The sequence below is a fragment of the Macaca nemestrina genome, chromosome 7, assembly GCF_043159975.1.
Source record: "Macaca nemestrina isolate mMacNem1 chromosome 7, mMacNem.hap1, whole genome shotgun sequence".
NCBI lineage: Eukaryota > Metazoa > Chordata > Mammalia > Primates > Cercopithecidae > Macaca > Macaca nemestrina.
The window spans coordinates 144150502-144165781 of NC_092131.1; the positions used below are offsets into that span (position 1 = coordinate 144150502).

General features: G+C 38.3%; 1 protein-coding gene across 2 annotated transcripts in view; it reads left to right on the forward strand.

The window, feature by feature from the left end:
- Positions 1–15280, forward strand: part of LOC105489670 (aldehyde dehydrogenase 1 family member A2) — a 116599-nt gene that overhangs the window by 63013 nt on the left and 38306 nt on the right. For both annotated transcript variants that reach the window (XM_011754669.3, XM_071066787.1), the window contains exons 5-7: positions 11646–11707; positions 13731–13859; positions 13987–14100. In XM_011754669.3, the coding sequence (XP_011752971.1) occupies positions 11646–11707; positions 13731–13859; positions 13987–14100 (305 nt within the window). The remainder of the gene's footprint in view (positions 1–11645; positions 11708–13730; positions 13860–13986; positions 14101–15280) is intronic.

Here is a 15280-nt window from a genome sequence, read left to right on the forward strand (position 1 = left end):
AGTGATACTGAGCATTTTTTCATGTGTCTGTTGGCTGCATAAATGTCTTCTTTTGAGAAGTGTCTGTTCATATGCTTTGCCCACTTTCTGAAGAGGTTGTTTTTTTCTTGTAAATTTGTTTGAGTTCTTTGTAGATTCTGGATATTAGCCCTTTGTCAGAGGAGTAGATTGCAAAAATTTTCTCCCATTCTGTAGGTTGCCTGTTCACTCTGATGGTAGTTTCTTTTGCCGTGCAGAAGTTCTTTAGTAGATCCCATTTGTCAATTTTGGCTTTTGTTGCCATTGCTTTTGGAGTTTTAGACATGAAGTACTTGCCCATGCCTATGTCTTGAATGGTACTGCCTAGGTTTTCTTCTAGGGTTTTTATGGTTTTAGGTCTAACATTTCAGTCTTCAGTCCATCTTGAATTAATTTTTGTATAAGGTGTAAGGAAGGGATCCAGTTTAAGCTTTCTCCATATGGCTAGCCAGTTTTCCTAGCACCATTTATTAAATAGGGAATCCTTTCCCAATTTCTTGTTTGTGTCAGGTTTGTCAAAGATCAGATGGTTGTAGATATATGGTATTATTTCTAAGGGCTCTGTTCTGTTCCATTGGTCTATATCACTGTTTTTGCACCAGTACCATGCTGTTTTGGTTACTGTAGCCTTGTAGTATAGTTTGAAGTCAGATAGCAAGATGCCTCCAGCTTTGTTCTTTTGCCTTAGGATTGACTTGGCAATGTGGGGTCTTTTTTGGTTCCATATGAACTTTAAAGTAGTTTTTTCCAATTCTGTGAAGAAAGTCATTGGTAGCTTGATGGGGATGGCATTGAATCTATAAATTAATTCGGGTGGTATGGCCATTTTCACGATACTGAATCTTCCTACCCATGAGCATGGAATGTTCTTCCATTTGTTTGTGTCCTTTTATTTCGTTGAGCAGTGATTTGTAATTCTTCTTGAAGAGGTCCTTCACATCCCTTGTAAGTTGGATTCCTAGGTATTTTATTCTCTTTGAAGCAATTGTGAATGGGAGTTCATTCATGATTTGGCTCTCTGTTTGTCTGTTATTGGTATATAAGAATGCATGTGATTTTTGCACGTTGATTTTGTATCCTGAGACTTTGCTGAAGTTGCTTATCAGCTTAAGGAGATTTTGGGCTGAGATGATGGGGTTTTCTAAATATACAATCATGTCATCTGCAAACGGGGACAATTTGACTTCCTGTTTTCCTAATTGAATACCCTTTATTTCTTTCTCCTGCCTGATTGCCCTGGCCAGAACTTCCAACACTATGTTGAATAGGAGTGGTGAGAGAGGGCATCCCTGTCTTGTGCCAGTTTTCAAAAGGAATGCTTCCAATTTTTGCCCATTCAGTATGATACTGGCTGTGGGTTTGTCATAAATAGCTCTTATTATTTTGAGATACGTTCCATCAGTACCTAGTTTATTAAGAGTTTTTATCATGAAGGGCTGTTGAATTTTGTCAAAGGCCTTTTCTGCATCTATTGAGATAATCATGTGGTTTCTGTCTTTGGTTCTGTTTATATGCTGGATTACATTTATTGATTTGCATATGTTGAACCAGCCTTGCATCCCAGGGATGAAGCCCACTTGATCATGGTGGATAAGCTTTTTGGTGTGCTTTCGGTTTGCCAGTATTTTATTGAGGATTTTGGCATCCATGTTCATCAGGAATATTGGTCTAAAATTCTCTTTTTTTGTTGTGTCTCTGCCAGGTTTTGGTATCAGGATGATGCTGGCCTCATAAAATTAGTTAGGGAGGATTCCCTCTTTTTCTGTTGATTGGAATAGTTTCGGAAGGAATGGTACCATCTCCTCCTTGTACTTCTGGTAGAGTTCGGCTGTGCATCCGTCTGGTCCTGGACTTTTTTTCGTTGGTAGGCTATTAAATTATTGCCTCAATTTCAGAGCCTGTTATTGGTCTATTCAGGGATTCAACTTCTTCCTGGTTTAGTCTTGGGAGGGTGGATGTGTCCAAGAATGTATCAATTTCTTCTAGATTTTCTAGTTTATTTACGTAGAGGTGTTTATAGTATTCTGATGGTAGTTTGTATTTCTGTGGGATCTGTGGTGATATCCCCTTTATCATTTTTATTGCATCTATTTGATTCTTCTCTCTTTTCTTCTTTATTAGTCTTGCTGGTGGTCTATCAATTTTGTTGATCTTTTCAAAAAAACAGCTCCTGGATTCACTGATTTTTTTGAAGGGTATTTTGTGTGTCTATCTCCTTCAGTTCTGCTCTGATCTTAGTTATTTCTTGCCTTCTGCTAGCTTTTGAATGTGTTTGCTCTTGCTTCTTTAGTTTTTTTAATTGTGACATTAGGGTGTTGAGTTTTGATCTTTCCTGCTTTTTCTTGTGGACATTTAGTGCTATAAATTTCCCTCTACACACTGCTTTAAATGTGTCCCAGAGATTGTGGTACGTTGTGTCTTTGTTCTTATTGGTTTCAAAGAACATCTTTATTTCTGCCTTCATTTCGTTATTTACCCAGTAGTCACTCAGGAGCAGGTTGTTCAGTTTTCATGTAGTTGAGCAGTGTTGAGTGACTTTCTTAATCCTGAGTTCTAGTTTGACTGCACTGTGGTCTGAGAGACAGTTTGTTGTGATTTCTGTTCTTTTACATTTGCTGAGGAGTGTTTTACTTCCAACTATGTGGTCAATTTTGGACTAAGTGCGATGTGGTGCTGAGAAGAATGTATATTCTGTTGATTTGGGGTGGAGAGTTCTGTAGATGTCTATTCGGTCTACTTGATGCAGAGCTGAGTTCAATTCCTGGATATCCTTGTTAACTTTCTGTCTTGTTGATCTGTCTAATGTTGACAGTGGGGTGTTAAAGTCTCCCATTATTTATTGTGTGGGGATCTAAGTCTCTTTGTAGGTGTCTAAGGACTTGCTTTATGCATCTGGGTGCTCCTGTATTGGGTGCATATATATTTAGGATATTTAGCTCTTCTTGTTGAATTGATCCCTTACCCTTATGTAGTGGCCTTCTTTGTCTCTTTTGATCTTTGTTGGTTTAAAGTCTATTTTATCAGAGACTAGGATTGCAACCCCTGCCTTTTTGTTTTCCATTTCCTTGGTAGATCTTCCTTCATCCCTTTATTTTGAGCCTATCTGTGTCTCTGCACGTGAGATGGGTCTCTTGAATACAGCACACTGATGGGTCTTGACTCTTTTTCCAGTTTGCCAGTCTGTGTCTTTTAATTGGAGCATTTAGCCCATTTACATTTAACGTTAATATTGTTATGTGTGAATTTGATTCTGTCATTATGTTAGCTGGTGATTTTACTCGTTAGTTGATGCAATTTCTTCCTATCATTGATGGTCCTTACAGTTTGGCATGTTTTTGCAGTGGCTGGTACTGGTTGTTCTTTTCCATGTTTAGTGCTTCCTTCAGGAGCTCTTGTAGGGCAGGCCTGGTGGTGACAAAATCTCTAAGCATTTGCTTGTCTGTAAAGGATTTTATTTCTCCTTCACTTATGAAGCTTAGTTTGGCTGGATATGAAATTCTGGGTTGAAAATTCTTTTCTTTAAGAATGTTGAATATTGGCCGCCACTCTCTTCTGGCTTGTAGAGTTTCTGCTGAGAGATCCGCTGTTAGTCTGATGGGCTTCCCTTTGTGGGTAACCTGACCTTTCTCTCTGGCTGCCCTTAACATTTTTTCCTTCATTTCAACTTGGTGAATCTGACAATTATGTGTCTTGGAGTTGCTCTTCTTGAGCAGTATCTTTGTGGCATTCTCTGTATTTTCTGAATTTGAATGTTGGCCTGCCTTGCTAGGTTGGAGAAGTTATCCTGGATAATATCCTGCGGAGTGTTTCCAGCTTGGTTCCATTCTCCCTGTCAGTTTCAGGTACACCAATCAGACATAGATTTGGTCTTTTCACATCGTCCCATATTTGTTGGAGACTTTGTTCATTTCTTTTTACTCTTTTTTCTCTAAACTTCTCTTCTTGCTTCATTTCATTCATTTGATCTTCAGTCACTGATACCCTTTCTTCCAGTTGATCGAATTGGTTACTGAAGCTTGTGCATTTGTCACGTAGTTCTCTTGCCATGGTTTTCAGCTCCATCAGGTCAGTTAAGGACTTCTCTACACTGGTTATTCTAGTTAGCCATTCGTCTAATCTTTTTTTCAAGGTTTTTAGCTGCTTTGTGATGAGTTTGAACTTCCTCCTTTAGCTCGGAGAAGTTGGATCATCTGAAGCCTTCTTCTCTCAACTCATCAAAGCCAGTCTCTGTCCAGCTTTATTCCATTGCTGGCAAGGAGCTGCATTCCTTTGGAGGGGGAGAGGTGCTCTGATTTTTAGAATTTTCAGCTTTTCTGCTCTGTTTTTCCTCCATCTTTGTAGGTTTATCTACCTTTGGTCTTTGATGATGGTGATGTATAGATGGGGTTTCGGTGTGGATGTCCTTTCTGTTTGTTAGTTTTCCTTCTAACAGTCAGGACCCTCAGCTACAGGTCTGTTTGAGTTTGCTGGAGGTCTATTCCAGACCCTGTTTGCCTGGGTATTAGCAGTGGAGGCTGCAGAACAGCGAATATTGCTGAACAGCAAATGTTGCTGCTTGATCATTCCTCTGGAAGCTTCGTCTCAGAAAGGTACCTGGCCATGTGAGGTGTCAGTCTGCCCCTACTGGGGGGTGCCTCCAAGTTAGGCTACTCGGAGGTCAGGGACCAACTTGAGGAGGAAGTCTGTCCATTCTCAGATCTCAAACTCTGTGCTGGGAGAACCACTACTCTCTTCAAAGCTGTCAGAGATATTTAAGTCTGCAGGTTTCTGCTGCCTTTTGTTTGGCTATGCCCTGACCCCCGAGGTGGAGTCTACAAAGGCAGGCAGGCTTCCTTGAGCTGCAGTGGGCTTCACCCAGTTAGAGCTTCCTGGCCACTTTGTTTACCTACTGAAGCCTCAACAATGGCAGTCCCCCGGCCTCGCTGCTGCCTTGAAGTTCGATCTCAGACTGCTGTGTTAGCAAAGAACAAGGCTCCAAGGGCATGGGACTCTCTGAGCCAGATGCCAGATATAATCTCCTGCTGTGCCGTTTGCTAAGACCATTGGAAAAGTGCAGTTTTAGGGTGGGAGTTACCCAATTTCCAGGTACCATCTGTCACAACTTCCCTTGGGTAGGAAAGGGAATTCCCTGACCCCTTGCGCTTCCTGGGTGAGGCGATGCCTTGCCCTGCTTTGGCTCATGCTCGGTGGGCTACACCCACTGTCCTGTACCCACTGTCTAACAAGCTCCAGTGAGATGAACCCGGTACCTCAATTAGAAATGCAGAAATCACCCGTGTTCTGCGTTGCTCACATTGGGAGCTGTAGACTCGAGCTGTTCCTATTCAGCCATCGTGGAACCGCCCCTCTTTAATTTTTTTCTAGGCAGAGAAGAGGAGTACTCATTATGTACCATCTGAGGTATAGATGAGAGGGAGAGTTAACACTCTGTCTCCCGTTTGAGTTGGCTCTGCCTAGATGAAAGCTGAGAGAGGCACTCAGTCCTGGGCTCATCTATTCCAGGGAATGTTTCTCTGTAGTGTTCTCATTATAACTTTCTAACAAGTTTCCATGTGTTCTGTGTTCATATTCACAAAAGAGTTGTCATTGGGGTTTTTTCTTTTCATTTATTTTTACCTCATTTATGATCCTTCTTGACATTATACTCTAATTCTGTGATTTGTGATTATCCATCTAAATCCAATACCTTCCTCACAAGAGCCATGAATATGTTTTTATGGGGAAAGAACTTGAAGTCTGAAGACCCAGATCCAAGTCCAGGAGCCTCAATTTAATCAGTGGTACCACATTAGACTTAACTTATCTGTGCCATATTTTTCTGTTTATAAAATGCTGATAATGATAGTTGCTTCATTTTTTTCATAGAGTTTTGAGTGTAAAATGAGATAAAGATGTGAAAATTATAAGGCTTTACAGAAATTGATATCTTGTTTTCATTCTTTTTTAAACCATTGTAAAGTTTTAAAAATACAAATCAGATTCTCCTACACTATATACTCCTTTCAGGAAAATTAGTAGAGTTATTAGACAAAAAAATAACAATAAATAAAAATGAAGTCAGACAATTGTAAAGCAACCGTAGGGCATCATAATACACATGGACTCCCCTTTATCCTCCTGGTCTTGCTACCCAGAGTGTGATCTATGGATCAGAAGCATGAGCCTCATCTGGGAGCATGTAGAAGTGCAGACTCTCTGGTCTTATCCTAGACCTGTTGATTCAGAACATGCATTTTCACAAGATCTCCAGGTGCTTAGTGTGTACATTGAAATTTGAGAAGCACCATATAGTATCTCATGTAGCACTGGTAGCATTCAAGGTGATTCTATGCAGTAAACAAGCAAACTTTTTTTTAATTTTAATTACTTGGTTTGAAGAATATTAGAAGAACATATTACCAACCCATGAAACCTGTTATTTCATAGATTTTCCTTGTGGTAAGGCGAACAGGTGAGTTAAATTAACACAGATTATTAAGTAAATGATAGAGCAGATGATTCTTGGAAATGGCAAAAATTATGAAGGTGGCTTTTGTAAGTGGTCTTAGGATAACCCTGATCTAGAAGCTCAGTGGGATTCATAGCAGGGTCTTAGTAGCTGTGAATGACTTCTGCGGTAATGTTAGCCCTAGCTGAAGGTGCCCCCAGAAGGCTTAGCTCTTGTGTTTGTCATGTACCCCAGGTCAGACTAGGGTTGTCATCTTTCATCATCCACTGAAAATGCAAATAGCTTACAAGGTCTAGGGCCCTTTATTTTATTTTAGTTCTGGATTCCATGTGTGAGATGTACAGGTTTGTTACATAGGTAAACATGTGTCATGGTGGTTTGCTGCACCTACCAACCCATCACCTAGGTATTAAGCCCAGCATGCCTTAACTGTTTGTTCTGATGTTCTGCCTTGCTCTGCTCCTCCCCAGAAAGGTGCCAGTGTGTGTTGTTCCCCTCCCTGTGTAGATGTGTGTTCAGCTCCCCCTAATAAATGAAAACATGTAATGTTTGGTTTTCTGTTCCTGTGTTAGTTTGCTGAGGATAATGGCTTACAGCTCCATCCATTGTCCCTGCAAAGGACATGATTCCATTCCTTTTATGGCTGCATAGTATTTCATGATATATATATTTATATATATATGTGTATGTGTATATATGTGTGTGTGTGTGTGTGTGTATATATATATATATACACACACACACACACACACACACATACACACACACACACACCACATTCTCTTTGTCCAATGGGTCATTGATGGGGATTTCAGTTGATTCCACGTTTTTGCTATTGTGAATTGTGCTGCAGTGAACATACACATGCATGTATCCTCATAACAGAATGATTTATATTGCTTTAGGTATATATTCAGTAATGGGATTGCTGGGTAAAAGGGTATTTCTGGTTCTAGGTCTTTGAGGAATTGCCACACTGTTTTCCACAATGATTGAACTAACTTACATTCCCACCAACAGTGGGCTATTAGCCCTTTGTCAGATGAGTAGATTGCAAACATTTTCTCCTATTCTGTAGGTTGCCTCTTTACTCTGATGGTACTTTCTTTTGCTGTGCAGAAGTTCTTTAGTTTAATTAGATCCCATTTGTCAGTTTTGGCTTTTGTTGCCATTGGTTTTGGTGTTTTAGACCTGAAGTCCTTCCCCATGCCTATGTCCTGAATGGTATGGCCTAGGTTTTCTTCTAGGGTTTTTATCGTTTTAGATCTCACATTTGATTCTTTACTCCATCTTGAATTAATTTTGTGTAAGGTGTAAGGAAGGAAGTGATCCAGTTTTAGTTTTCTCCATATAGCTAGCCAGTTTTCCCAGCACCATTTATTAAATAGGGAATCCTTTTCCCATTGTTTGTTTTTTATCAGGTTTGTCAAAGATCAGATGGTTGTAGATATGTGGTCTTATTTCTCATTTCTCTATTCTTTTCCATTGGTCTATGTGTCTGTTTTTGTCCAAGTACCATGCTGTTTTGGTTACTGTAGTCTTGTAGTATAGTTTGAAGTCAGGTAGCAAGATGCCTCTAGCTTTGCTCTTTTTGCTTAGGATTGTCTTGGCTATACGGGCTCTTTCAGTTCCATATGAAATTTAAAGTCATTTTTAAAAATTCTGTTAAGAATGTCAGTGGTAGTTTAATGAGAATAGCACTGAATTTATAAATTACTTTGGGCATTATGGCAATTTTCATGATGTTGATTCTTCCTATCCATGAGCATGGAATGCTTTTCCATTTTGTATCCTCTCTGATTTCTCTGATTAGTGGTTTGTAGTTGTCCTTGAAGAAGTCCTCCATTTCCTTTATTAGCAGTATTCTTAGGTACTTTATTCTCTTTGTAGCAATTGTGAATGGGAGTTTGTTCATGATTTAGCTTTCTGCTTGTCTATTGTTGGTGTATAGGAATGGCTGTGATTTTTGCACATTGATTTTGTATCCTGAGACTTAGTTGAAGTTGCTTATCAGCTTGAGAAGATTTTGTGCTGAGACAATGGGGTTTTCTAGATATAGCACCATGTCATCTGCAAACAGAGACAGTTTTACGTCCTCTCTTTCTATTTGAATACGCTTTCTTTCTTTCTCTTGCCTGAGAAAGAACTGGCCAGAACTTCCAATACTGTGTTGAATAGGAGTGGTTAGACAGGGCATCCTTGTCTTGTGCTAGTTTTCAAGGGGAATGCTTCCAGCTTTTGCCTGTTCAGTATGATATTGGCTGTGAGTTTGTCATAAATGACTCATTATTTTGAGGTATGTTCCATCGATACCTGTAGTTTATTGAGAGTTTTTAACATGAAGAAATGTTGGATTTTATTGAAAGCAGGCTCCTTTTTTTGTCCCTTCAACTCTTCCCAAAAAAAAAGGCACAAAAATAGCCTTTATTTTTAAATTTACTACTTAGACTAACTGTAGGGGCTAGAAGATTCTGTCTCTTTCCCTGTGGTAGCCTATAGCTGAATGTTTATAAAATATGTGAACAGTTTATCCAAGAGACTTTTAATTCCTCATAACTCAGTTTCTCTTGAGACACAGTTATGGAGTCAATTCCTCATGAGGTCAGATTTTTAAGATTTTTGTCTGCATTTTCTTCCCTTTTACTTTTTTCAGTAACTTGTGACATTATATAAGTAAAACAACTAAATTTTAAAGCATCTAGAATGTGTAGGGGGAAATGGTTTATGAATTGCCATGCCGTGCTTGTGTAGTTGCCTTGTGAGTTTTTTTCTGAACTATTCCAGGTTCCTACACGTGCTGCTAAAGTAAACACCTGTGCTCTTCTGTTCATGTTCCCATTTTTTTCCTCAGTCCCATTTGCACTCTACCTTGACATTACTCTGATTCTGTGGTTTGTGACTATCCACTAGAACCCATCACCTTAACCAACTTAGAAAGTTCAGTTGCAGAAGATTTTCTTGCAAATGAAACTCTAGCTTATTGATCAGTGGTGTGGCTCCTCATGAAAAACCTTTTCAGAGACTTTACAAATTGAAAAAGCATGGAAACTTGTACTCTTGTAAAGAATGATATCCAGAAGATTCTTCAGTTGTCTACATACAAAGGTAAATAGTTAATTTGATGTTTAAAGTATTACTCAGACTTCATATTGTCATCCTATGGACAGTTGCAACATCTTCGCTATTTTTTGTTGTAATAGATATTTTAAAATAATTTCATACAGTTGCAGAATCCAGCCTACTTCTGAATTTCTTCCATTTAAAATAATATACATAAAACAAAGTCAAGAGATAAGTAGTAGATTGGGGAAAAATCTTCACAATATTATGACAGAGGCCTAATTTCCTTAATATCCATAGAGCTCTTCAAATGGCTAAGAATAACCCAATGGAAAAATAGCAAAGAATATAAGCATGAAAGGATGTTCACTGTCATATATCATTAAACATAAATCAAAACAAGTTGCGGTTTTCCAGCTGTCAGATTAGCTGAAATGAAAATGTTGGAAAAACCTCAGCGTTAAAGAGTAGGAAGAATAGCATGTTGTTGCAATTATGAATTGTTAAAATTTTCTGAAGGGTGATTTGGCAATATTTATGAAAATGTGAAATGTACTTACACTTTGATCAAGAAATTCCACAGATATGAAAAGATACATATGTAATGATAGTCTTTGCAGCATTATTTATAATATCCTAAACTGAAAGTGACTTCTGTGTCCCTTAGGAGGATTTACAGTAGTAACATCGTTTATTGAGCCGATGGAATAACCTGCAGCCACTAAAAAGATGTCCTAGCTTTACAGGAAAAAAAGGGGGGAAAAACAAAATATAAAAGACTGACTAATATGATCCCATTTGTATATAAAAAACAGGAGGATAAAAGGATCCTATAAATACTTGTATGTGAATAAAAGTTCTTGAAAAGAGGAAACAGATAGTTAATTATGGAAAGAGAGGGTAGAGAGATCAGAGATCCAGAGGATAGAGAGTGACATGGGAGAGTGAGAGAGACAGAGAGACCAAGACTTTAATTATTTAAAAAATAAATAATTTTGAATTTGTCAGAACAATTTTGTATGATAAATGTGATTTAGATGTGTTGAGAAGACTGATAATCTGATTCATATCAATTCTCTTTTCCCAACCCACACAGTCCTCCTGTCCCCACCTTCATTTCCACCCCTAGTAGTTATGCTTTCATGAATATTAGCTGAGTGTTTTTACTTCCCTTGGGGGACTGCTTTTGAGAGAGAAAACAAGTATCTGTGAAGTGGCCAAAGAGCCGGCAATGGAGGGAAAAATAAAAACTTTGCTCAGTACTGAAAATGAAAAGCTATCTGCTAAAAATGAGCCATTCTTTGGTAATTTTAATTAACCATTTAAAATAATTCAGATAAAAGCAGTGACATTTTCCTAAAGAAGAATTTGGTTGGGACTTCCTATCTAATTATTTCAGTTGCCTATTACTCCTTTAAGGAAAATAAGGTTATTAAGCTTTTCTCAAGCTCTTTTTCTTTTAGCCCCTAGGACATTCTCATTTCTATGTCTAGTTTGGGGGCAGATGCTTTGGATTATTGATGGAGGTCTTTTTAGAAATGGACTTTTACCTTCTTTAAATAGCCCTGGACATGCGTATATCTCACCACTACCCAGGAAGTACATTTTGACACCTGGATTGAGTTATGAAATTTATCTTTTACTCCTCACTTTTTCCAGTTGCCCTGCATTTTAGATTTGCCCAATAGCATTTTACTTAGTTTATTTTAATACTTCAGAAAGTTATTTAAAGGTTTGTTGACTCAGTTTTTAAATCAAACAACTGTTCTACATGTTATTTTAATACTTAACATAAAATTCATTTTTTACATATTTTTCAGCTCTCCCCTCTGCCACCCTGAGGACTTCTAGTATCATAAATTTGTCCTTCATTTTGCCTTAGAGATCCTTTCCTCGGTACTGCGTTTGGGTGTCTGAGAGACATATTCAGAGATACCCTGTGCCCAGTGTTAGGCTTCTACAAGCTTTCATGCACAGCTGAGTAGGACATTTTTCAACTTCATTTCTGTTTTTGTTTTGTTTTGTTTTGTTTTGTTTTTGCAGACACCAAACTTCTCCCTCTGCAATTTTTTTTTCCTGATCTAAACTTTCTGGGAGTGATCAAGCATTTTTCTTTCAGATGGAGACTATTTTACCTTTACAAGACATGAACCCATTGGAGTGTGTGGACAGATCATCCCAGTGAGTGTATCTCCTCGCACCTCGTATTTATTTTCATTTGACCCAGTTCTCTTAAAGACACATAAAACGTGGTCCTCAGCGATGTGTGTTTTCCATTACTGGGGGAAAAAAAAACTGAGCTCATGTTGTTGACATATCTTTAACAGCCTCCCTGCAAATGCTTATTTGAACAGGTTAATAGGGTTTCAGCTCTGTTACCAGGAGTTGAATTCTCAAGTCATGGAATTCTCATGATTAAAATAAGCAAAGCACAGTGTATTAATAACCTGCCCTTCATTATTATGTCCATTCTGCTTATGGAAAATTAATGCTTTGTTATATTTGTTTATTTTTTAGAACTGTGACTCACCGTCCTTCCAAGCATATTATTTTATATGAGCTTTTAATCCCATTCTTTCCCACTGTTTCTTTTCATAAGAATCTAGATAGAAGATGCTACAGAAGACACAGCAGTACAGTTAACGTCACAGTCATAATTGAAACCATGCCGAGCTGCTGTGTGTCTTGTAAAGAGAAATAGATGTAGTGCTTAGTGTTTGGATTGGAACATTAAACATTGTGCTTTTGTTCCTCTCTCTCATACACAACCTTTGTACAACACAAAACGTGACCAAAGCTTCTAACAGTACTAGCTAATAGTTCTGGCAGGGATTTCAAGGGGATGCTCAGAGTTTAACTCTAACTCTTATAGTATAGACAGGAAGTTTTCTGTTTTCAAAATATAGTAGTATAACTCAAGATAATCTTTGGCATTGGGAACCAAAGATGTGGGGAAGGTATAATATTTGTTTGAATAATTGATAAATCCCAGATTACTGTGAAATTTATTAGAGAATGCAAAGGTAAAATGCGAGGTTTGGGTTAAATTCTCTAGCTCCTAAAGGCCCTAGGGAAATTCCACTTGGATCAGCTCTGGGACGAGGTCTGTCACCTTCCTCGTAGGATTCAAACTTCCCTTTCCTGCCCTTGCCCACACTCTCAACGCTGCAGCTTCACTGACAGGACAAGAGTTGCTTGTCAGCCAGCTCTGGCTCAATTACTGCACTTCAAGATTTATACACTGTAGATGGAATTAAAACATTACTGTGGACTCCCAAGTTTATAAACAACTAAGGGGAAAAGAAATTGGGTGTTTGGTGAAGGCAAGACACTTGTATATTTTTGCAAGCTTGCCAGAGCCAGTGAGAAGCCTTCAAGGATGGCAGCTGAGATGCTTCAGGCAGAAACACATTGTGGTCAAGGGCTGAAGCCAGGGGATGTGGATTTCTGTTTTCTTTCTTAATGAAATTATCAATGACACCTGATAGTACTGAGGTTCATGCCTGATCTTGTGACAATACAAGCTTAATATCCTTTTAAAATCAGTTTAAAACATTTTAGACCCCAACCTCATCTACTCATGTAAATGGACTGTAGTCTCCAATAGCTTCTTTTACAGTGGAAAACAAATGAAAATGTTTGCATACTCATAAGTATATGCATTTTATTTTTTGTAATCATGTATGTTTGTGACAATGCGTGTATCTAAAGAAAAAGTGCTACCTTGAAATACACATTGACTTAACTATAACTCATAGTTAGAATTTTCTTTTCTAGTTCTTCCATGTTGAAGAGCTTTCCATACCAGTGTGAAAATTCTGATGTAAAAATCTCAGATGCAGGAAAAAGTTTTCGTACACGAGAACTTATTGGAACCAAAGCCTAATTTAAAAATACATGAAAACAACAGTGACAAAAAAAAAAAAAAAAAAAACAAATAACAAAACTCCCTTTTCACCGTGGGATTTCTTTTGGTGGGTAGTTGAAATACAGTAATTGGTTGGTCAGAGAGAAAAGGAGAGATTTCCAAGGTCAGTGCTATTCTATTCTTAATGAAGTAATTGAAAATCCAAACATCTATACTTTGTAGTGGTCAAGATTTATGTTGAGGACTAGTCTGAGAAGTATGAGAAGTCACAGCTTGAAAACAAAGTAGTGGAGGAATATTTTTCCATCTATCAACTTTGAGTTTTTTCCTTTTCAGTGGAACTTCCCCCTGCTGATGTTTGCCTGGAAAATTGCTCCAGCCTTGTGCTGTGGCAATACAGTAGTTATTAAGCCAGCAGAGCAAACACCACTCAGTGCACTCTACATGGGAGCCCTCATCAAGGAGGTAAGAGAAACGGACTTCAGGAGTGCTTCTGACTCCCCTTACAGCTGGAGCCTACTAGAGCATATCTCATTTAACATGAATGCATCAGCTTTCATCAGCCACATTTCCTCCTGTTCTGTTTTCTTAGGCTGGCTTTCCTCCTGGGGTCGTCAATATTTTGCCAGGATACGGGCCAACAGCTGGGGCAGCAATAGCTTCTCACATTGGCATAGACAAGATTGCGTTCACAGGGTCTACTGAGGTAGGTATCTGAAAAACCAGGGATTAAAGAACAGTCTTGCGAATGAGTTGAGGGGTTACAAAAACAGTAAAATTAGTACCCATAGGCTAGACACCAAAAGGGCAGTGAGTACCCAAGCCCACAGAGGATAACATCGGTGTCATAGAACACTGGTGGAAGTGAAAGCAAAGGCACACAGGGACCATTTGACTCCACAGATCTCTTGAGCATTTTTGTGATACCGTCTGTGTAAGAACTATTCCAGAATCTGAGGTTCTAGCCTCTTTGTTGAGTCAAGAACAGCAGTGGCAGAAGCAAGTTAAGAAGCTGGAAGTCTAAACTAGTCTCTGGTAAGGATAAGAATGGAGACACAAGCTTTCCCTACTCATTGTTTGGACAGATCCTGTAAGTACAGTTGGAACTCACTATGCCCCATGAACCATAAGAGATGATATAGAGCAGGGTTCAGCACATTTTTTCCTGTATAGGCCCAGATAGTAAATGTAGATTTTGTAGGCAATGTGGTCTCTGCTACAACTACTCAGCTATACCATAGTATCACCAAATAGTCATAGATAATACTGAGTGTGGCTATGTGCCAATTAAAGTGTATTTATAGACATGGAAATTGGAATTTTTACATAATTTTTATGGATTACAAAATAGTAATCTTTTTATTGTTTCTAGACATTTAAACGTGCAAAAACTGCTTTTAGCTTGTAGGCCATACCAAAACAGCAGGATTAAATTTGACCCATGGACCATAGTTTACAGATCCCTGTTACAGAGTCACAAGTCAGCTTAGGAAGATTTATAAATGTTACTCAAATGTCTTTGGTTCAGGTAACATATGATAAAGTCTTATTCATTGTTTCAAGTAGAACCTTACAGATGATATCATCATTGAACAAAGGATGTCTGCAGGTCTAGAGCAGTGCTGTCTAGTAGAATGAGAGCAACATTTGTCATTTAAAATAGGCTAGTAGCCACATTAAAAAATAAGTGAAATTAATTGGAATAACTTTAATTCAGTATTTTCAAAATATTTCAACATATAATCACTATAAGCTATTAACACAATATTTTTCATTCTCTTATTCATGTTCTTTCTTGGAAATATGGTATGTGTTTTACACGTACAGCATATCTCTTCAGACTAGCCACATTTCAAGTTCTCCACTGCCATGTGTGCTACCATATT